General features: G+C 39.9%; 1 protein-coding gene and 1 pseudogene across 5 annotated transcripts in view; both read right to left on the bottom strand.

Moving 5' to 3' along the window:
• Rfwd3 (ring finger and WD repeat domain 3) overlaps positions 1 to 23639 on the bottom strand; it is a 37360-nt gene extending 13721 nt beyond the window's left edge. Inside the window, exons 1-8 of one of the 5 annotated variants that reach the window (XM_020179656.2) lie at positions 23508 to 23639; positions 19209 to 19833; positions 15607 to 15809; positions 11576 to 11649; positions 8862 to 9056; positions 8689 to 8780; positions 5709 to 5823; positions 4996 to 5224 (exon numbers count right to left, since the gene is read on the bottom strand). In XM_020179656.2, the coding sequence (XP_020035245.1) occupies positions 4996 to 5224; positions 5709 to 5823; positions 8689 to 8780; positions 8862 to 9056; positions 11576 to 11649; positions 15607 to 15809; positions 19209 to 19831 (1531 nt within the window). In that variant the 5' untranslated portion in view covers positions 19832 to 19833; positions 23508 to 23639. Of the gene's footprint in view, positions 1 to 4995; positions 5225 to 5708; positions 5824 to 8688; positions 8781 to 8861; positions 9057 to 11575; positions 11650 to 15606; positions 15810 to 19208; positions 19834 to 23477 lie in introns of all 5 variants that reach the window. The other 4 variants (XM_020179658.2, XM_020179657.2, XM_020179659.2 and 1 more) reach the window with 4 other exon arrangements.
• Positions 15833 to 19195, bottom strand: LOC141417359 (elongin-C pseudogene; annotated as a pseudogene).

Below are 23639 nucleotides of genomic sequence, written 5' to 3'. Positions count from 1 at the left end.
AGTGGAACAGAACAGAGGACTCAGATATGAAGCCACACAACTATAACCAACTTGTCTTTGACAAAGGCGCTAAAAACATACGATGGAGAAAAGACAGCTTCTTCAACAAAAACTGCTGGGAAAACTGGTTAGCTGTCTGCAAAAAACTGAAACTAGATCCATGTATATCACCCTATACCAAGATTAACTCAAAATGGATCAAGGATCTTAATATCAGACCACAAACTCTAAAGTTGATACAGGAAAGAGTAGGAAATACTCTGGAATTAGCAGGTATAGGTAAGAACTTTCTCAATGGAACCCCAGCAGCACAGCAACTAAGAGATAGCATAGATAAATGAGACTTCATAAAACTAAAAAGCTTCTGCTCAACAAAAGAAATGGTCTCTAAACTGAATAGAACACCCAAAGAGTGGGAGAAAATATCTGCCAGCTACACATCAGACAAAGGATTGATAACCAGAATATATAGGGAACTTAAAAAACTAAATTCTCCCAAAACTAATGAACCAATAAAGAAATGGGCAAGTGAACTAAACAGAACTTTCTCAAAAGAAGAAATTCAAATGGCCAAAAAACACATGAAAAAATGCTCACCATCTCTAGCAATAAAGGAAATGCAAATTAAAACCACACTAAGATTCCATCTCACCCCTGTTAGAATAGCCATCATTAGCAACACCACCACCAACAGATGTCGGCCAGGATGCGGGGATAAGGGAACCCTCTTACACTGCTGGTGGGAATGTAAACAAGTACAACCATTCTGGAAAAAAATTTGGAGGCCACTTAAAAAGCTAAACATTGATCTACCATATGATCCAGCAATACCACTCTTGGAGATATACCCAAAAGACTGTGACACAGGTTACTCCAGAGGCACCTGCACACCCATGTTTATCGCGGCACTATTCCACAATAGCCAAGATATGGAAACAGCCAAGATGCCCCACTACTGACGAATGGATCAAGAAAATGTGGTATTTATATACAATGGAATTTTAGGCAGCCATGAAGAAGAATGAAATGTTATCATTCGCTGGTAAATGGATGGAATTGGAGAACATCATTCTGAGTGAGGTTAGCCTGGCCCAAAAGACCAAAAATCGTATGTTCTCCCTCAAACGCGGACATTAAATAAAGGGCGAACACAACAAGGTGACTGGACTTTGATCACAAGATAAAAGCGAGAGCACACAAGGGAGATATGAGGATAGGTAAGACACCTAAAAAAACTAGATAGCATTTGTTGCCCTCAATGCAGAGAAACTAAAGCAGATACCTTAAAAGCAACTGAGGCCAATAGGACAAGGGGACCAGGAACTAGAGAAAAGGTTAGATCAAGAAGAATTAACCTAGAAGGTAACACACATGCACAGGAAATCAATGTGAGTCAACTCCCTGTATAGCTATCCTTATCTCAACTAGCAAAAACCCTTGGTCCTTCCTATTATTGCCTATACTCCCTCTACAACAAAAGTAGAGATAAGGGCAAAATAGTTTCTGTCAGGTAGCGAGGGGGTGGGGGAATGAGGGAGGGGGCGGGGTGGGGGTAAGGGAGGGGGAAGAAGTGACCTAAACATTGTATGCACATATGAATAAAAAAAAAAAAAAGAAATAATTTGGACAACAAAATAAATGGAGTATTGGATCATATCTCAAAGAATAAAATATTTACTGAAATAAGTAAATATTTGAATAAACAAATAGATGGAGGAATTCAAGATAAATTATGTAGTCATTCCAGCTGTGCATAGTTCATTTTTTTCCAGAGTGTTCAATAATGTAAGAATAACTTTATGGTGAAGAAACCCGATGAACAGGTAATCAAGGTCAACACTAATGGTGTAACTGACAGGTGATAAGTTATAGTCACATGTTTGCAGTATGTACCTTTGGTAAAATATGGTGAGAACGGCATTTGCCTCCGAGGTATTCCTCTCCATACTCACAACACCAATCTAATAATCATAAAAACATCAGAGAGACCCCAATGGAAGAACTCCTACAAAACACCTAACCAGGCCAAAACTGCCTCAGTGACCAAAAGCATGAAAAGTCTGAGAAACTGTCTCTGCCAAGAGGAGCCTAAGCAGAGATGACAACTAAATGTAATATGGTAACTTAAAATAGAAAAGGAATACTGAATAAAAACTAAGAAAATGTGAATTAAGTATAACTCCAGTTATAGTAAAATATTAATATTGGTCCATCAATTGTGACAGACTAATATATGATGTCAGTAATAGAGAAACTGGGTATGGGAGTGTATATGGGAACTCTCTGTATAGGTTTCACAATATTTCTGTAAATCTAAAGTTGTTCTGAATATTAAAATTTATTAAAATGAAAAAAGACAATGAAATAGATGGCACCTCAAGTATTCAGTCAGTGCCCCTACTAGGCTATGGTAACTTATTTTTACTAAGTATCTTTTATTGCCTGAATTATATAAAAAAAAAAAATCAGAATTTGTAGAATCCTACATTCAAGATAGCCTTGAACCACATTTCAGTTTATTCAGACAGATAAATGGGATAAAGTTTATTGGATTTTTTTTCTTTTTTAAATTTTTTTTGGGGGAGGGGCAGTACTGAGGATTGAACCCAAGGCCAAATGCTAGGCAAGCACCACTTGATCCATGCCCTAGTCCAAGTCTATTTCTTTTCCTGAAAGAGAATTAGGAGAGCCCAGGGAGAAATACAGGCTTTAAAATCATTAATGCCTAATTCATCACTAGAGAGAATAAGGACAAATTAGCATTTGCAGGTTATCAAGCACAATTAGTTGTGTAGACTAGAATAGACATGTTAAGAAAAAACAAAGCTGAAACCAGAGTCACATCCTAACACAGCACTTGTTTTAGGGAGAACCTGATGGTCTTGGTTCACTGGAAAAAGCAGTCAGCACCTGTTAGTGCCCAGATAAGAAATATGTCCACCTGGATCCTAGAATGATTGGATGGGCAGGCCTCTTTCCTCATGCCCTTTAGGAAGTTAGTACCTGCTGAGGTGTATATCCCTTTCTCTCCGAAGGCTACTACAAAGTTCTACAGAAGGGAAAGATCACTAAGCAGCTTTCACTGTGAAGGTCAAATTCTTCAGAAGAGCTGAGAAGATTAAGGGTATTGGGGATGCCTGTGCTCTGGTGGACTGAAGTCACAAAAAGGATGGTTCATTAAAAGCTAACAAATTTAAAAAGGAAAAAAGAAAGAAAAAGCTGGGCATGGTGGTGCATGTCTGTAATCTCAGCACTCAAGAGGTTGAGGCAGGAGGATCCTGAGTTTAAGGCCAACATGGGCTACCTAGTGAGATTTTCTCTCAAAAAAACAAAAAAGCAAAAAGGAATAGAATGTGTACCCAATTAGTGGAACAACAGAAGGTAAGGTTTTATTTAATGATAAATCTTTTTATTAAAACCTTGCAAGCCTGAGGTCAAGACCAAATCCCCATGCTGCCAAAAGATAAACAAACAAAAACCACATAAAAACTTGGCACATAGAAGTAAAAGGATTGAGGTTTGAGGGCATCCCCAGCCAAAAATTTCATGAGACCCTTTCTCAAAGAGCAAATCAGGCCTGTTGGTTCATATGGGCAATCCCAGTTACTTGGGAGGAGGACATAGGAGGATCATGGTCTGAGGCCTGCCGGAGCATAAGCTGCAAGAACCTATCTGAATAACTGAATAACTGAATAACTGAAGCAAAAAGGTCTGAGATGTGGCTTAAGTGGTAGAGTGCTTGCCTAGCAAGCACAAGGCCCTGAGTTCAAACACCTGTACCACCAAAAACAAATCTTGTATGGGATACAGGAACATTATAAATAATCCTTGTACTTTCTGCTCTGGATAACCTCTCAACTTATATCATCACTAAATAAAAAAAAATACAGGACAGTCAGGTGCTGGTGGCTCACGCCTGTCATCCTAGCTACTCAGGAGGCAGAGATCAAGAGGATCAAGATTCAAAGCCAGCCCCAACAAATAGTTCTCAAGACCGTATCTAAAAAAAACCATCACAAAAAAGGGCTGGTGGCGTGGCTCAAATTGTAGGTCCTGAGTTTTATCCCCAGTATGGCAAAACAAACAAACAAACAAACAAAAAATCCAGGGCAATCTAGGAATTTCACCCCCAAACCTGTACAAACATAAGTTTGGGGGACATATTTTTAAAGCACTTGAATGGAACTCATTTGAGAAAACAAAGGAAATGAAGCTAAAGTAAAGGAACCTCACAGTTGGCAGAAATTACATGCCAAAGGTAGAAAGATCTAGGACTGGAGGTGTGGCTCAAATGATAGAGACCTTGCTTTGAAAGTGCAAACAACTGAGTTCAAACCCCAGTTCCACCAAAACAAACAAACAAACAAAAACAAATAAACAAAAAACCTGCAACATTTAGGAATGATTTTTAGACAGGTGAGGACATTTGGTTTTCAACAAGATAACCTACAATTAAGCAGGAGGATCATGAGTTTGAGGTTAGTGCGGACTACATATAGCCAAGACCATGTTGGGGGGAGGGAGGGGGGACTTGTATGACATTAATAAAAATAATCAATGTAGTCTTAGAATTTGGCAATTTGAATACTACTAAAAACAAGTACTAAATATTACTGCAACTTGAATTAGCCCTCAGCATAGTGTTTTGTCAAGCATTTCAAGCCTAAAATCAATCTATAAGGTAAGCGGGACATATAGAACTATACTAATGACCCACACACCCATGTACTTCCTTTTTCTCTCATATTACCAAAGTTATCAGTATTTCTATCCTCTTGGTGAACAAAGTTACTGAATGAAGGCAATAGATAAGACACCTCTGAAGTACCCTAAAGTACTCGTACTAATAGGGAACTGACAGAAAAAGATGATTTGGTGAACTGTGGTCAGTGTTTATGTACACTGAGTCCTAGATTCCTCGACTAGATTCCTCGAAAAGAGGAGAAGAGAAATAAAAAAGAGTCCAAGAATGAACACAGAAGCTAAATTGTTTACCTGGAAGGAAGGAAGCCTGAGGAGAAGGCTGTGATACCACCAGGCAGCTCATATCATCACAATATGCCATGATTCGGCAATTTCCTGTCTGAGACACTGTGAAGGTCTTTTGGAAGTGGTATTTATGCTGCTTCTGACTGGAGGGCAGGCAGTTTAAGAAATGTACATGGGGGCACCTAGAGCGCTGTAAAACCTGATCCCGATGCTGTACAATAAGTTTTTGCAAGTCCTAAAGCAAAAAAGATTTTGTAAATGCAAAGCTTCTTCATTTGATACTCCCTTTAAGAATACATTCTTAATCTAGAATTCTTGTCTATTACATGAACATATAACTGCAAATCCTAAAGAAATGAGTTTTTACAGTACTTCAACAAGCCACTGAAAAAAGGAAAACATATATCAAGTATTGGGGTTGAACCTCTTAATGGTCTGAAGCCCTGAAGTAAAATGACTTAAGTAAGCTTAGCATTCTCAGCTGGCTGTTTAATTTTTTTCTAAAATTCTCATTGTGGCAGAATTCATCATAAAGTACGTATGTTTTGGATAAATGCCCTAATCATAAAGGAAATGTTGGTTATGTTAACTTGTGAAACAACATGGCAAATCTTAATTGTATCTAAAATAAATCTAAGTAATATTTAAATCCCTCTTAAATCATCCTCCTTTTTAATTGTGATTCCAAAAGTTCTTTGAATAAGAAAGGATAAACTCACCTGGACACGGCTATGAAGTTTAGTGCATTCATCAGTGAGGACCTGAAGTTGGAGGCGGCACTGTGCAGATTCTAACTCTGCCTTCTTCCTGAGTGTTTGCTCCTTTAGTAAGTCACTAGAAGGGGAAAGTCAGCAACAGGTGGGGATTAGGAAGGCTACCGAAGACTTCACATCAAAATACCCAAAACACACACACACACACACACAAAGGGATGGCAGAGTAGCTCAAGTGGTAGCAGGCCTGCCTAGCAAATGTGAGGCCCTGAATGCAAACCCCAGTGCCACCAAAAAAAAAAAAAAACTGGCATTACTATGATATGTACTGTATTTCACATACTTTGCTGTAAATGTCCTGACAGTGGATAAAATACAAAAAGAGAAAAATCTCTCCAATACAGAAACACTAAAGGAGGGTAGCATGCAGGGCTGAACTAATAAGCTTACCTGGGTTTTGATATTAAAGCAAACAATGACTAGGAATTTGACTCCTACTAGGGAATGGGGACTAAAAAAAACACCAAGGAAAAATGAGGGAACAGAGCCAACTCACTGCTTGAGTTAAGACAAATTCTAAGAGATTATGTGTTAAAAGACCAAGATTATCTGGTGGATTAAAAGAAAATAATAGAACCAGAGCTGTGGCTCGAGTGGCAGAGTGCCTGCTTTGTGAGCTTGAGGCCCTGAGTTCAAAACCCAATCTCACCAAAAAACGTTGGCTATTCATGAGATACCCAAATTAATAGAACAAAAAAAGAGATACTAAGCAAAGGTAATAAAAGACCAATGAGAATAAGGTAAAAAACTATGAAGAGGGTTGAGGACGTGGCTTAACTGGTAGAGCACCTGCCTAGCAAATAAAATCCTGAATTCAAACCCCAACACAGCCCAAATTTAAAAAAATAAAAGAAAAAGAAAAGCATGAATAGACGTAAAGAGGAACAATGTACGGTAAAAGAACAAACAAGAATGGAAGAATAGAATTCCACTTCAGTGAAATGGGAAATTCAAAAGAACCCACACAACAAAGTTGATGAACTCAAGACCAAGTAAATCAGATGAGCTGGGTGTGGTGGTGTATGCTCCAAATCCCAGCAACTCAAGGAGGCTGAGACAAGATTTCTTGAACGTCTGGACTGAGCAACATATTGAGAACCCCCATCTCAAAGAAAATTTTTTAAAGCAATGGTTAATTCTAACTTGCAATATTAGAGAAGAGTCAACAGATCATAAAACAAACAAACAAAAAACAATCCACAAGTGGAAACGTGATTTTTTTTTTTTTTTTGGTAGGACTGGACACTGAATTCAGAGACCCGCCTACAAAGCAGGCTCTCTATGCTTGAGACACACCTCCAGCCCTGACACTTGATTTAACATACAGGTGGCAATGCAAATTTGTGTAGAAAGTAGATACTATTTAGAAAATACCTTCCGATTATTCATAAAACTAGATTTAAGATAGTTAAGAGTCAGTCTGACAAGCAAAACTTTAAAGACCTTTAGACGACATGCCTTTATGATCTTAAAGGAGTAGCACAAAAAAAGCATAAGGAATACATATATTTGCATCAAAATAAAAAAACTCATGTTCAACAAGATACTATACACAAGTTAAAGAGACAACTACACCCACTGGGAGACAATACCTGCAATGTACACAACTGACAAAAATAGTAGTTTCCTTAACATAAAGAACTCCTAGCCAGGCCCTGGTAGCCTGATAAAATGGGTTCTATTTTTAAGTTTCCACTTAACTGTCATTTAATTTTTTTTTTTTCACTTTTCCTAAGGAAACTAGCAAACACACTGATCTCAATGAATTGTTTTTAAATTTAAATCATTCATTAACAGCCATGCCTACTGCCAAAAAAAAAAAGTCCACAGATTTTGCGTTTTGGAAGTGCTGGGGATCAAATCCAGACCCTTATGCATGCTAAGCAAGTGCTATACCACTGAGCAACAATCCCAGCCTGATTTTGTCTTTTGAAGACAAACAAGTCTTTTATTTATTTTTATTTTTTGGAGACAAGATCTCCCTACATAGCTTAGGCTGGCCTCAAACTTGTGATCTGTCTCTGCCCCCCAAGTGCTGGGATTATAGGCATGAACTACCATCTTTTCTGTTCTTAAAGTATATTAAGTAATGCTATTAGCAATCATTCAGGGCTTGCAAAATCCTGATTTGTTTTTGTTGTTGTTGTACTGCATGCGCAATCTTCACTTACTATTGTATGGAGGCTCAGGGACATGAAAAGTAAAAATAACAAGTAATGTGACAGATCCTTTTTTATTTTTGAGATGGGTCTTTGTTATGTGAACTGTGGCACAAGCAATCCTCCTGCCTCAGCCTCCCCAAGTACCTGGGACTATAGGAGTATACCAGTGTCCAGCTTCAGATTCTCATTTTAAAAAGAAAGATTTTTTTGCAGTTGCAGTAGGGAATAGTAACCAGGGTCTCACACATACTAGACAGTGCTCTACCACTAAGTTTAGTCCTCAGCCCTAGATATTATTGTTAATGCTTCATGGACAGCAAACAACATAGACTCCCTATAGACAATTAGGTGGGGGGCTTGGGGGCGTGGCTTAGTGGTAGAGTGCCTGCCTAGTAAGTACAAAGCCCTGAGTTCAAACTCCAGTACCACCAAAAAAAAAAAAAAAAAAAAAGACAATTAGGTGTATGCTATAATAATGTGAGACAAACTGCAATGATCCCCAAAGATCCCAAGTCACAGTTAAGTAAAGCTTTAGAAACACACTAAAAGTAGTCTCCTACTTCCTCACTAAAATTTATCTACAGCCAGGCACCAGCAGCTCATGTCTGAATAGTTTGTGAGACCTTATCTTGAAAAAACCCATCATAAAAAAGAGCTAGTAGAGTGCCTCAAGGTGTAGGCCCTGAATTCAAACTACAGCACTGCAAAAATAAATAAAATCTACAAAGAAACAAAAGAGAATTTTTAAGCTAAGCATTACCTACCTTTTTATACGTTCCTGTTCACTAGTATCCAAAGCTCTCAGGGTTCGGGCATAAAGGACAACAATGTCATTATGTTTGGCTTTCTTGTTGCACTAAAGAGTACAATGAGACACAATTAGTGTGGTTCTAGGAATTCTGACTTAACATGTTGGGTCCTTACATATAGTCTTTACCTGGGGGCATTTTCGTGCCTGTCCTTTGAGCCATTTAGAAATGCATTTATAGCCAAAGAGGTGCCCACAGCGTAATGCTGAGAGCCGGTGTTCCCCAGCATTGGTCCACTGTTCCAAACATATCGTGCAAGTATCCCCTTCTTCATCATCCACAGAAGCAGAAGTTAGAGGTGAGCTGGGTTTCTGGGGAGACTGCTAGATGGAAATTGATAAATAAAATCAAATGAGAAAATGTGAAGTAGTCCTTAAAGAGGCTGTACAATTCTTTCAAGTTAACAAAAGTAGGCAAAAATGAACCTAATTGAAAAGGCTGCAGAACAATGAAATCACTTGCCACTTTTTTTCTAGGATGTAATATGGCAAAACATAAGCCAAATTTATCCTGATTTTATTTTTGATTTCTTGGAATTAAACTCAGGGCCTAGTGCCTGCTAAGGCTGTCATCTACCACTGAGCTACATCTCAGCACTACCTTTTTTTTAAAAAAAATATCGAGAGTCTGGATATGAAACTCATGATCCTCCTGACTCAGGTTTTCAAATGCTAGGATTATAGGCATGAGTCAGCCTGGCCTATTTTCTGATCTCATGAAATTCTTGGATTTTTTTCCTTCATTCAAACAAAGGAAAGCAGCTATCTATACAGAGCTATAAAATAGCAAAAAATGTTCTAGCTACTACCATGATAATCAACAACAGAGAATAATAGGCTTGTTACACATTTAAAATTAGGCCTATTACCAACTCAGATAGATATAAAATATTTAGCACATAAGACTCTCAGGAAAAATCAGAAAATCAAAAGATATACCAGCTTACAAAAAACACACAGTGGTCAACAGACAATCACTATAATTACAGAAATGCAAATTAAAGAAACCATTTTTCTTTTTTGGCAGTACTGGGGTTTGAACTCAGGGTCTACACCTTGAGCCACTCCACCACCCCTTTTCTGTGATGGGTTTTTTCAAGATAGGATCTTGGGAACTAGGCAAGTGCCTAGGCTGGCTTTGAATCAAGATCCTACTGATCTCTGCTTTCTGAGTAGCTACAATTACAGGAATGAGCCACTAGCGCCTGGCTAAGAAACCATTTTTCACTTATTAGATTGATATAAATTGATGACTGATGACACCAAGCACCATTAAGGGTGATAGAAAAACAGACATGCTTATACACTGATGCTGTTAAAAGTATGGGTATATAAATTTCTGCGGGCAGTTTGGTCTTATCTATCAAAATGAAAATACATCTCTTTTCTTAGACCTAGCAATCCAACTATGGTATGTATGATAAGAGTTAACTGAAAATCTATAACTATGATAGAATACCAGATAGCTATTAAGAACATGATTTACTGGGTGTGATGGTGCATACCTTTAAACTCAGCGCTCAGGAGGATGAGGCAGGAGGACTGAGAATCCAGGCCAGCCTTGGCTACTACATATTGAGTTCAAGGCCAGCTTGAGCTACAAAGCGAAACCCTGTCTCAAAAAAAACAAAGACTGGGGATGTATTTCAGCAGTACAGTGCTTGTCTAGCATGCCTAAGGCCCTGGGTTTGATCTCTAGCACCAAAAACAAAAACAAAAACAAGATTCAACTTTTTTTTTTTTTTCCGGATGAAGGGTCTCGCCAAGTAGCCCAGGCTAGTCTCAACTTGCAATCCTTCTGCCTCAGCCTCCAGAGTACTGGGATCACAGGCTTATGCTTCTGTGTCTTACAAAACTGCAACTTTGTAGTACAGTGATAATGAAAAGCTATCCAAGATGTAGTAAGCTGGGGAAAGAAAAAAGCCAGACTCAAAACAAGTTATATATAATAAAGCCTTTTTGTCAGGTGCCAGTGGCTCATGCCTGTAATCCTAGCTGCTCAGGTGGCAGAAATGAAAAGGATTAAGGTTTGAAGCCAGCCCAGGCAAATAGTTCTCAAGACCCTATCTCAAAAAAACCCAACACAAAACAGGGCTGGCAGCATGGCTCAAGGAGAAGAGCACCTACCTAACCTAGCAACAGTGAGGCCCTGAGTTCAAACCCCAGTAACCCCCCCTCCCAAAAAAAATCCCTCTTGTGTAAACTTAAAAAAACATTTAGCCAGGTGTGGTAGTACATACCTATAATTCCAATAGAGACAGGAGGACTGAGAATTTGAGGGCTACATAGTAAGTTCAAGGCAGGGCTGCACTACATTAACAAGATTCTGTCTCAAAACTAACTAACTAACTAAATTTCACATACACAGACTTACATGTACATACAATTTTCCAGAAAGAAAAACCTGGAGACCATACAAAAACATGCAACTAATAGATAAATAATGCTTCAACTTCAGTAGAAGAATTCACAGCAGGTATAATAAACAATAATTAAAGTTGTTTTATCACTAAGTAATAATTCTGTTTAATAGTTTTTAAAGCATATTTATATTTACTTGGGAGGCAGAGATTGGGAGAATTTCAGTTCAAGGAAAAAAGTTACTAAGACCCCATCTCATGCCAGACATGGTGGTTCATGCCTGTGATTCCACCTACACAGTAGGCATAAGTAGAAGGACTGCAGTCCCAGGCTGAACTCTACCTGAAAGATTACTAAAGCAAAAAAAAAAAAAAAAAAGGCTGAGGGCATGGCTAAAGTGGTAGAGAATCTGCCCAACAAGCACAAGGCCCTGAGCTCAACACCCACCATACCCCCCAAAAAAAAAAAAAAGTTCATATTACCTGTTTGGAGAGGGTCTTGTCTTCGCTAACACATGTCACTTCTTGCTCTGCTGTAGTAACTCCTTGTGGCACTACTGAGTTGTACCCAGAAATGATGGGATAGGTAATACACAAAAGAAGACCTGAGTTAGGTATGAGAAGTCAGCAGGAAAAAGCTTAACTCACTGTGGTTTTCAATTTTTAATTGATAGGTTCCTGCAAAAGGGATAACAAGTCCCTCAAATAGCATCAGTAAATTATTATTTTAATTACTTTGGATAGTCTCAAACAGACATACATAACTACATGACTGTTCAGTTAACCTGCAAGTACCCATCAACTCATTTAAAAAAATTATCAACATTTTGCTAATCTTGTTTCACCTAAGCCCCATTCCACTGTTTTACGTTTCTAGGAGCCACGCACAGTGGTGAGCATTTGTAGTGCTAGCTACTCAGGAGGCTGAAGCAGGAAAAATCACCTGATGCCAAGAGTTTGAGACTGGCCTGGCCAATATAGCAAGGCCCATCTCACAATAAAAAAACAAAGAAACAAAAAAGCCAAATAAACAAAAGAACATTTCTAGCCCAAAAAGATACCTCATGTCTATTTTATTCACTTCCCATTTGCCACTGAAACCCTAAGCATCCACCAGTCTTGTATCAGTAGACTTGTCTTTTCTGGACATTTTAATAAGTAGAATCACAGAAATAGTTATGCTAGTATACTGTTCTATGAAATATTTTTTCAATGTAATCTCTGTCTTTTTTTGTGGTACTGGGGTTTGAATTCAGGGCCTCATGCTTGCTAGTAAGGTGCTCTACCACTTGACCCATTCTGTCAGAGTGTGTGTGTGTGTGTGTGTGCGCGCACACTCTACTACTTGACCCATTCTGTCAGTGTGTGTGTGTGTTTGCCCAAGATGGCTTTGAACCGTGACCCTCCTCACTTCCGCTAGTAAAGTGCTCTACCACTTGACCCATTCTGTCAGTGTGTGTGTGTGTGTGTGTGTGTGTGTGTGTGTGTGTGTTTGCCCAAGATGGCTTTGAACCGTGACCCTCCTCACCTCTGCCTCCTGAGAAGCTAGGTTTATAAGCATGAGCCATCGGTGTCAGGCTCCATGTAATCGTTTACTCATAAAGTACTCCCTACTACTTGGTATCATCACTTATGTTTTGTTCTGATAATAGAGTGGTTTCATTTTTTTAACCTAGATCTCTGATCTACTTGTAAAATATATCCTTTTATGGTTCTGTACTATCTCTACTAATTTGAGATATTCTATTTACAACACAATATATTTCAAATACACGTTTGAATGGTTTTCTAGATGTTCCATTTGTAAAATGTCCTATATGAATACATCTCTGAGGTGTTTACCTTGTTCCTTTATCCCTTTCCCATAAACGTGCAAACTGGTTACTAGATCTGTAGTTGTGAGTAGACTCAGGTTTCTTTTTGGTGTCAGCAGTATTTCCTAGGTACGAATATTTCTGACTGCAGCCTATTAAAAGGGACATTAGATCTGGTGGTTCTGCTTTTTAAGATGCTAAAATTGATCACTGGGTCAAATACCATCAAGCTTTCAGCCTAATGATTTTAGGCTCCACTGATGATCTTTGTCTAGATACATCATTTTACTTAGATTAATGAAATGGTGATTTCTCTATCATTCCATCTGCAATTATTAGCTATGTATCTCTACTTATAAAATCTTCCTGGCTGGTGGTGTAGTTCAATGGTAGAGTCCTTGTCTAACATGTGTAAGGCCCTGAGCTTGATCTCCAGCATAGCAACAAAACAAAAAAACTTCTTTTAACTATTTAGTTATCCTAAATAGTTTATATAGTAAATGCAGGATAAATGCTTTATCATTTACTTACCAGTTTTTGAAAGAATGACTTGAAGTTCAAACAATTTACTTATGATGGTAACAGGTGAGGTTTTTGAAAATTATGTAATTATGAATTTATAGTTTTGATGTATCTCAATCCATAACCCAGGAATAATATATTAATTTTCTGATGTTTAAATCACACTATCTTAGGCCACTATAAGTCCTTTCAAGGTAGCTCTTGTAAATGGGCAAGTGAACTAAACAAAACTTTCTCAAAAGAAGAAATTCAAATGGCCAAAAAACACATGAAAAAATGCTCACCATCTCTAGCAATAAAGGAATGCAAATTAAAACCACGCTAAGATTCCACCTCACCCCTGTTAGAATAGCCATCATCAGCAACACTACTAACAACAGGTGTTGGTGAGGATGTGGGGAAAAAGGAACCCTTTTACACTGCTGGTGTAATGCAAACTAGTACAACCACTCTAGAAAAAAATTTGGAGGCTTCTTAAATATCTAAACATAGATCTACCATTTGATCCAGCAATACCACTCTTGGGGATATACCCAAAAGAATGTGACTCAGGTCACTCCAGAGCCACCTGCACACTCATGTTTACTGCAACACTATTCACAATAGCCAAGTTATGGAAACAGCCAAGATGCCCCACTACTGACTATTGGATTAAGAAAATGTGGTATTTATACACAATGGAATTTTATGCAGCCATGAAAAAGAATGAAATCTTATCATTCGCAAGTAAATGGATGGAATTGGAGAACATCATTCTGAGCGAAGTTAGCTCACAATGATCAAAAGACCAAAAATCGTATGTTCTCCCTCATATTGGACATCAGATCAAGGGCAAACACAAGGTGATTGGACTTTGATCACATGATAAAGCAAGAGCACACAAGGGAGGTATGAGGATAGGTAAGACACCCAAAAAACTAGATAGCATTTGTTGCCCTCAATGCAGAGAAACTAATGCAGATACTTTAAAGTGACAGAGGTCAATAGAAAAGGACCAGGAACTAGAGAAAAGGTTAGTTGGAGAAGAATGAATTTAGAAGGTAACACACATGTACAGGAAAGCAATGCAAGTCAACTCCCTGTATAGCTATCCTTATCTCAACCAGCAAAAACCCTTGGTCCTTCCTATTATTGCTTATACTCTCTCTTCAACAAAATTAGAGATAAGGACAAAATAGTTTCTGCCTGGTAGTGAGGGGGTGGGGGGGAGTGAGGGAGGGGGTGGGGGGGTGAGGGAGGGGGCGGGGGAAAGGGGGGAGAAATGACCCAAACATTGTATGCACATATGAATAAAAGAAAAAAAAGAGTGAATACAAAAAGGGAAAAAAAAAAAAGGTAGCTCTTGTGCCTATTATTAACCAAACTCTATGAGACTTAGATGGCTTCTTTGCTTTTCTAGCACAATAAAATGTCCAAGGCACATCCTGTATGTTTCTTATTTTAGACCTGGAAAGCCGTTTCTTCCCCTTTTAGCGGGAAAAGGTACAGAAAAAACACAATGTGATTATCAGTGGCTCCCCCACCCTGGTTGTACTGGGGTTTAAACTCAGGGCTTTGTGTTTTCTAGGTAGCCAGTTCTACCACTTCAGCCATGCCTCCAGCCCATCAGTGGGTTTTAATGTATGCAGGGATCTCTACTTTAGGGGTCTCTGTTCCTAAATAAAGGACATTTACATAATAAAGTTCCATTTACATAATATATTAGCATTATACCAAGGTTTGAAAATGACAGTTTAAACAAAAGGTGCTGGTTTTATAAAACTTTTCTTTTTTGAAACAGGGTCTCACTACATAGCACAGGCTGACGTTGAACTCACAACCCTCTGGCTTCAGCCTCCAGAGTGTTGAGATTACAGATGTGCACTGCTACACCTGGCTGCACAAAATCTTTCTTTTAAATTAACAATCTACTTCTTTATCAAATGTGTAAGAAAATGAAAGGGAATGTAAAATGGGATTATAAGGGGACTGACGACTCAAATCACATAAAACTGCAAGTTTGATCAAATTCTTTCACTACCACCATGGTCAGTAAAAGCTCTGTATTATAAAATAGAACTCCATGGCACTTGGGAGGTCGGGTAGTACCAAAGCACAAAAATAAGAATTTCTACCTTTCTCAAGACTAAGCTTTATGGGTATTAGCTTTGTGAATCCAAACGTGCATAAAATACTAACCTTCTGAACTGACAGTTCTGGGTTCCTCTGCCTGGGCAACAACCTCTTCAGACTCAGCAGAGCTTCCACTGTCAGAATCAGAACTACTTGACACCTGCAAATCTTCGGACACAGGATTCCTAGCTTCTGAATCATAAGAGGTGGTTGGCAAGTGAGGCTGGGTCCTGCTCACCTGAAAGTAAGCATCTAGCGGTGCTCTCAACCTATATAAGGCAGAAAGACAACAGAATCATAATACAGTGGATCATCACTACAAGAATAACTCATAGTGATAGAAAGGTAAATTCTACTTCTTCTAATCTATTTCCAGGCTATTGAATGCAGCCTTTGAAAGCTGAAGCACTAGTAATAGCAGATTCGGGCAGATGCTATTTGGCCTAGATATTCCTTTCCATTTAGTCATGGCTACAATAGTTCACACTAGAGCTCGACTTTTCTGCTTAAAGTTAATTCTTCTGGTTTTCTGTTTTATTAGTATCTGGGAGTGGAAAAGAGTTGGGAGCTGGGCAACAGTGACTTATACCTATAATCCTAGCTACTCAGGAGGTAAAGATCAGGAGGATCAAGGTTCAAAGCCAGCCTGGGCATACAGTTAAGAGAAAAAAAACCCATCACAAAAAAAAGAAAAAAAGAAAAAGAAAAAGAAAAGGGCTGGTGGTGTGGCTCAGGGGTTTGTAGTTCAAACCCTGAGTACCACAAAAAAAGAGGGTTTGGGCAAGAAAAGGGCAAAAGGGTCTTGTTGCCCAAATATGGGCTCAGGGGGTTCTGCTGCTTTTAGACCAAGATGTTTTGGCCTTTTGTAGTACAGAACAAAGTCTGGCTTCAGTCATCATTGCTCATCTATTATTTAATAACAGTATTTTCCTTTTAAAACTTAAATCATATTTGTTTAAAATAAAATAAGAGCTTGGACCAGACTTAACCACTTTGAATTCATTCTGGTTGACTGACCTTTAACCATGACAACTACTATACCTCAGTTTCTCTTATTTCTGGGATAACAAACCATATCCTACTTATGCCCCAGAATTAAAGTTCTATATTAAAGCAAAAACAGTATTCTGAACTTTAGAATATATTACCTAGCTAATAACTACAAAATTTTATTCAAAGGTAACTTAATATCAAGTTTTAATAACCATCTTTATGACATTCATATTATTACCCAGAAATATTATTGGAGGCCACTCACAGAAAATTTTTAATTTCTAATAATTTAGCTGCAATTTATGACAAAATAGGGCTTTCTATTAAGAAAATTGATGACTATATGGAAGCAGGGCATGGTGGCACATGTCTGTGCTACCTCCCCATAATCTCATTACTTGGGAGGCAGAAGTGGGAAGAACACAAATTCCAGGCCAACCTGGAAAAGCAGGATCCTGTCTCAAAAAACCCCCAAGAAATTTAGAAGTCATAAGCAATCAGTCCTAGGAATACTCACACTTTTCCATGAACTTAGTGCGGTACTTACTTACAATATAATATTAGGAAAAACAATTTTTTTTTCGGGCACTGGGATTTGAACTCAGGGCCTCAGGCTTGCTGCTTACTAGGCAGGCAGGTGCTCTTACACACTCCACCAGCCCATTTTGTGATTTTTTTTTTTTTTTTCTCAAGATAGGGTCTTGTGAATTATTTGCCCCAGGGCTGGCTTCAAACCATGATCCTCCTGACCTCTGCCTCTTTCTCAGCTAGGATTACAGGTGTGAGCCACAGGCACTTGGCTTGGGTTTTTTTGTTTTGTTTAGCGGTACTGGGGTTTGAACTTAGAGCTTTGTACTTGATAAGCAGGCACTCTACTACTTGAGTCACACACCCCCAAGCCCTTTTTGCTTTGGTTATTATGGAGATAGTATGTCATGGAACTTTTTGCCTGGGCTGGCCTCTAACCAAAATCTTCCCAATCTCCACCTCCAAAGTATCTAGGATTACAGATGTGAGCCACAGGTACCTGGTGGGAAAAGAGGTTTAACATCACATTTATCTGGCTCCATGATCCATGTTCTTTCCACAGAATTATATAGCCCCTGGATTTCTAGGTTTACTTTCTTTGGAGAAGTAAGACATACAACTATCAGCTAAATAGCTTGGGTGACATCTTTCAACATCTAAATCCTATAATCTACTTATTGAGCACAGATTCTAAATACATCAAGCAATTTTCTTTTTTTTACTGAAAAAAGTAACAGTTTATTACAATTTATTTTATTTAACACTCTAAAAAGTTTCCAGCCATCAGCAGTTCCAGTGTAATTTTGGGTGCAATGGGGAATTCAGGAATCTTGGTGGAGCTGTTAGTATAGTCAATCTTGTAGGTAAAATACAAGCATACTTTGAAAGAACATGGGAAAGGATCTGTCTAAAATTTACCTCATTCTCAGCAAACTGACCTGGGCCTCTCCACATGGCTTTTATTGTTCCTGATGTTAGTACATGTTATCTCTTTACAATAAATTTGTGACCATCAGAATATATCAATTTAATATACATGGTACCAAGGCCTTCACAGCCATTATTAGGTTTTCTCCTCTCCATCCATTATGTTCTTATAAAATTTTACTTTGGTTCCAAAGGAACTTTAATAGTTTCTTGTCAGCCCTGCAGCTACTACAGCCACAGAAGCCATCTCCCCAGTGCACCGCCACAGCCGTTACTCCCACATCAAGCAATTTTCTGAGAAAGAGTTTGGCTTCTGTGTACATCAAGTCTATAACTATTTTAATCAATGCACATTTACAACTCAAGACTGGAGCCATAGTAGTAGCAGGGTCTGAGACAATTATCAGCAGAATCCATAGAATCAAGAACCAAAAGGTACCAGTCCAATTCCAAAGTTACCCCAGGTAAATAAAACATTATTTCATTTGCTTCATTTATACAACATAAGTACAGATGACCTCGATACCACTTTTTAATATAATCTCAATATTTACACAGTGTTAGAAAACAAATGGATCTTACTGAAGCTTCCTCCATCTGCCTGTGTAAAACCAAGTCAGATCCAAGGTCAGTATCAGCTAACCCCTCCATGCTATAGCTATGAAACCCTCAACAATGGTATTCTTTCAGGGTCCAAATTTCTTTCACATATAAAATAAAAATATTGAACTCAATCTCTCAACATTATAAAAATATTTAGAAGGTCAAAAGTGAAAGAAGATATTTTAAGTAAAGCAAGTTGAAGTAAAACAAACACCACAGATAGGGCAAAGATAATTGTTATTCTTTATATAACCCTGTCAAGCCCTTAAAGAGGCAAGTCCAAAGACTATGAAAGAAAATTATTTTCAGACTGAACACATAGCTCAGCGATACAGCATGTACTTAGCACATGCAAGACCCTGGATCAGATCCCCCAGCACATTAAAAAAAACACAACCTCTATTGAGACTGTTGCTAACAAAAGCATATTCAAACTCAGCAAAACTTATCCCTTGAATTACTTAATGAAGTAAACAAAACGCTTTATTTCTATCTGACTTACTAGGAAATGGGGGTTCAGAAAAGTTATCTTTGGCAGCCTTGGGAGTATGACTAGAGCCTACATTTCATTATTTCTAGAATGGCACCAACCATATAACTTATACATATGTATTTACCTGGCACTATCTGTCCTCTGAGACCCTCCAGCTCTTGTCCTATGTGAAGCAGACTCCCTCCTCCTCCTTGCTCTCACTGGACCCACATTGTGGTTTGAAGGTAGAGGTCTCAGAAATTCCAACATGCCATGAAGTCTCTGCAGTCCACTGATGAAGCTGTTCATTGAATCCAACGAAGATGCTTGGACAGAGTGGTTAGCACCAGATCTCTGCGTATGCTCCTCTGAAGCTCCTGGATTGCTGTTCTCCCTATTTTCTTCTGAGAGCTCTACTTCCTCAACCTGGTCAATGGACACCAGTGGAGCAGGCTGGAGCAGGGATGGTTCCCCTTGACTGTTGACCACTTCAGGAGGAGCAGGCTGGAACAGGGGTGGTCCCCCTTGGTTGTTGAACACTTCAGGAGTCATAGGCTGGAGCAGGGGTGGTCCCCCTTGGCTACTGATCACTTCAGCAGAAGCAGGCTGGAGCGGGGGTGGCCCCCCTTGGTTATTAATCACTTCAGCAGGACCAAGCTGGAGCAAAGGTGGCCCCCCTTGGTTGCTGACCACTTCAGCAGGAGCAAGTTGTTCTGTAGCACCATCTAACTGCACTTGAAGATCATAGTCCATTGCTTCATGAGTCATAACTGGGGATGCAATATATTTGTAAAAAGTATTAGTGAAATAGATGAAATATGTTATATAGTTGATATAATCACAACTAGTCTTTCAGATGTTCATTTAAGATCATTCTTAGCAAAACTCAGAAGCTGCTGGACGCCAGTAGCTCACACCTGTAACCCTAGCTACTTTGGGAAGGTGAAATCAGGAGGACTGAGGTTTGAGACCAGCCAGGGAAAATAGTTCCCAACAAAATAACCACAGCAAAATGGACTGGAGTTAAGGACCTGCTTTGCAAGAGCAAAGCTTGAGTGCAAATCCCAGTCCCATCCAAAAACAAATACACACACACAAAAGAGACACTAAAAAGATTTTAGTTAAGTCAAGTGTTTTGGTAATCACTTTTTCTCTTAAGAAGCACTTTGGGGTCAGGGTCTTATACTTACAAGGCCATTTGAACTGCTCTGCCAGTCCTTTTTACATTGGTTATAGTCTCACTTTATGCTCAGGCCAGCCTGAACTGTGATCCTCCTGATCTCCACCTCCCAAGTTGCTAGCATTACAGGCTTGAGCCACCACAGCATTTTTTTTTTCCCCCTTCCAGAGTCTTACTATATAGCCCAGACTGGCCTTGAAGATTCTCCTACCTCTGCCTCTCAAGTTCTGTGATTACAGGCTTATACCATATGTCTAGTTCCATTAAGAAGCATTTATGGAGCTGGGTGCTGGTGGCTCACACCTATAATCCTAGCTACTCAGGAGGCAGAGATCAGGAGGATAATGGCTTGAAGCCAGCCCAGGCAAAGAGTTGGAAAAAATCACAAAAAAGGGATAGTAGACTGGCTCAAGCATTAAGAGCACCTGCCTAGCAATCGTGAGGCCCTAAGTTTAAACTCCAGTGCCAAAAAAAAAAAGAAAATTATATTGTGATGTTTGGTTTTAGAAGTGAAGGGGGAACAGGGAGTGCCACTTAAAGACTCAATTGTGATGGAAAGGCTCTACAAAAAAGAAAATTGAGGTGAGGAATGAAGGATTTAAAAAGCTGGCTCTATGAAGAACTAAGTAAACTTTTCAAAAGGAAATCAGTGCACAGGTCCGTAACGAGGGTGGGCATGGGTACCAGAGAGGCTAGCAGACCAGTGTTAACAACACAATGAGAAAGAGAAGACAGTAGCGTATGATGAAGTTGATGGGCAGAACACTATCAGCAGAGTTCTTATGGGCTTTGGTAAATTTCTTCTGTATTAGGAATAGACAACAGAGGAGCAAAAATGCAAGTCATATGATGAGTTTAGAGCAACTGTGGGAGTCCAGACTACTCATGGAGGCTTGGGTGAGAGGAGAAACAGTGGAGATGGGAAGTAGACAACTAAGAATCTTTAGGGCTGGAGGTGTGGCTCAAGCAGTAGAGGTCCTAAGTTCAAACCTTGCTCCTCTCTCAAAAAAAAAAAAAGGGGGGAGGCGGGAATCTTCAGAACAGGAATGCTTTTTGTTTTTCCTTACAGTGCTGAGGATAGATCCAGAACCTCACACATCCTATGCAAGTATTTTGTCACTGAGCTACACTTCCTACCCAGTCATGCTTTTTTTAAAATCACAGATTAAATCACCACAGAAGGAAAAATGACAGAAGACCACCAAAGACTAAAATCAGAAGACGACAGTTACAGGAAAAGAACCCAGTTACAAAGACAAAGATATGCGAGTGTGGTGTCTTACAAGAATGTTTCAAGCATCAAGTGCCACTGAGGGAAGAATGGCCACTAGATTTAGCATTAGATGACCCCCCCCCAAAAAAAAGGTAGTTTCCCTGAAGTGGTGAGGTCAGAGGTCAGACTGGAGTGGCTGAGTAAATGGAGGAATTCCAGTCAAGAGAGGGATGAAGCACTTGTGTCTCTTTCTCTAGTCATTTCTGAAAACCCGTAAACATGATAACATTTTCTTTTAAAAGACCAGGCTCAGCAGCTCACACCTGTAACCCCAACTACTTTAGGCAGATACTGGGAAGATGTTGGTGTGAAGTAACTGGAGACTTTAGGTGGAGATGATCTGGGGCTCACCCCAGGCAAAAATATAACTCTATCTGAAAAATAACAAAAGCAAAAAAAAGGGCAGGGGTCCAGGCACAGCGGCTCATGCTGTAATCCTAGCTACTCAGGAGGCAGAGATCAGGACCACCTCAGTTCAAAATGAGCCCAGGCAAAAAAAAAAAAAGAAAAAAAGTGAGACCCTATCTTGAAAATACCCAACACAAAAAAAGGACTGGTGGAGTGGCTCAAGTGGTAGAGCACCTACCTGGCAAACATGCAGTCAAATTCAAACCCCAGGACTGCCAAAAAAAAAAAAAAAAAAAAAAAAACAACCAAAAAATGCTACCATGTGGACTTATAAATACATGATAAACACCAAATTCAGGAGAGTGTGCAGGGGTACACAAGAGATTTCAACTATAAAATTGCATTTCTCAGCTGGACATGGTAGCAGCTGTAATTACAGGCCTGTAATTCCAGCACTTGGGAAGCTGGGAGAGGAGGATGGCAAGTTTGAGGCCACCCTGGACTACCTGTCTCAAAAATACAAACAGAAAGAAAGTTATATGTCCTTTAAAAATTTGGAAATATTTATGTCAGAAGACCAAGATTCATTAGATCTGAGTGATGAATGAACATTCTTTTATTAGTCTCTGTACTTATCAGCATGGTTATATACTAAAAAAAATTAAATTTCCTCCCATCCTGTGTCAAGACAGCAACCAGTTCTAATTACAACAGGAAGGCAGCAGAATCCACGCCTAACCTAACAGTGAAATCCCCAGGGCGTCAAGTTCAGCTAGTGCTAACACCTACCAAAAGTATCCCCTCCACTTCAAAACAAGGAGAAAACCAAACAAGTAAACACAAACAACAATGAACACACCAGAAACCACGCATTTACGTGGCTCACGCCCGTAACCCTAACTGCTTGGGAGGCAGAGATACAGAGGCTGGGGTTTCGAGGCCCTCGAGGATAACCAGCGCAGGGCTGCGAAGTGGCTCAGGCGGTGGAGCATCTGCTTAGCAAGCACGAAGCCCTGAGTGCGAACCCCGGTACCGCCAAAAAACAACACAAAACAAAACAAAAAAACCCCAAAAGACATCAAATTAACGATGAAGTCCCGCGGCCAGCCTTTCCACCTCCGCCTGCCATGAAAGCTTGCGCCGCGTTCAAGGCCCCCGAGTCCCCGACAGCAGGAGTTGACGAGGCAGCGGGAAATTCCGTCCGCACTCGGTTCGAATCCCTGCTCTGCCACTTACGACCCGGGGGAACCTGAAGTGGCTTTCCTGACCTCGGTTTAACAGATTCACCCGCAAAACCGGGATAATGAAAGTATTACTTTATTATTAAAAAAAAAAAACACCCAAAGTTCTTCTGTTAACTTGAACGCAGGCGCTCAAATATTCGAAGACCCGCCCTCGGGAAGAAGCCTCGAGAACGCCGATTCCGGCCCCCGAGCCGCTACCGACCGCGCGGCGTTCTCGCCTTCCCCGGCCCCCACCTCCAGAGCGGAAGGGCGAGGGTTCGAGCCCCTCAGCCTCCGAACCTCCTCAGGCCGCCGAGTTCCAAGCCCGCCCCCAGGCCCCGCCACCGAGAACTACGTAGCCCAGGAGTCATCCCGGAACTAGAGACCCACCGTCTGAGGAGAAGCAAGCGCCCACCTCACCTGAAGCTGAAAGGACGCGGCCCGACTTGCGAGACCGCAGCACTCACAGTCGCTACCTCAGACGAACTCCCGACCGCGCCGGCGCCAACCACCGCTTCTGGAACAACTCAAGCTCCCCGCCCGAGCCGCGGC

The sequence above is a fragment of the Castor canadensis genome, chromosome 15, assembly GCF_047511655.1.
Source record: "Castor canadensis chromosome 15, mCasCan1.hap1v2, whole genome shotgun sequence".
In the NCBI taxonomy this organism is placed as follows: domain Eukaryota; kingdom Metazoa; phylum Chordata; class Mammalia; order Rodentia; family Castoridae; genus Castor; species Castor canadensis.
Note: the sequence above shows the minus strand (reverse complement) of the source record. Positions and strands in the feature narration are given on the sequence as shown.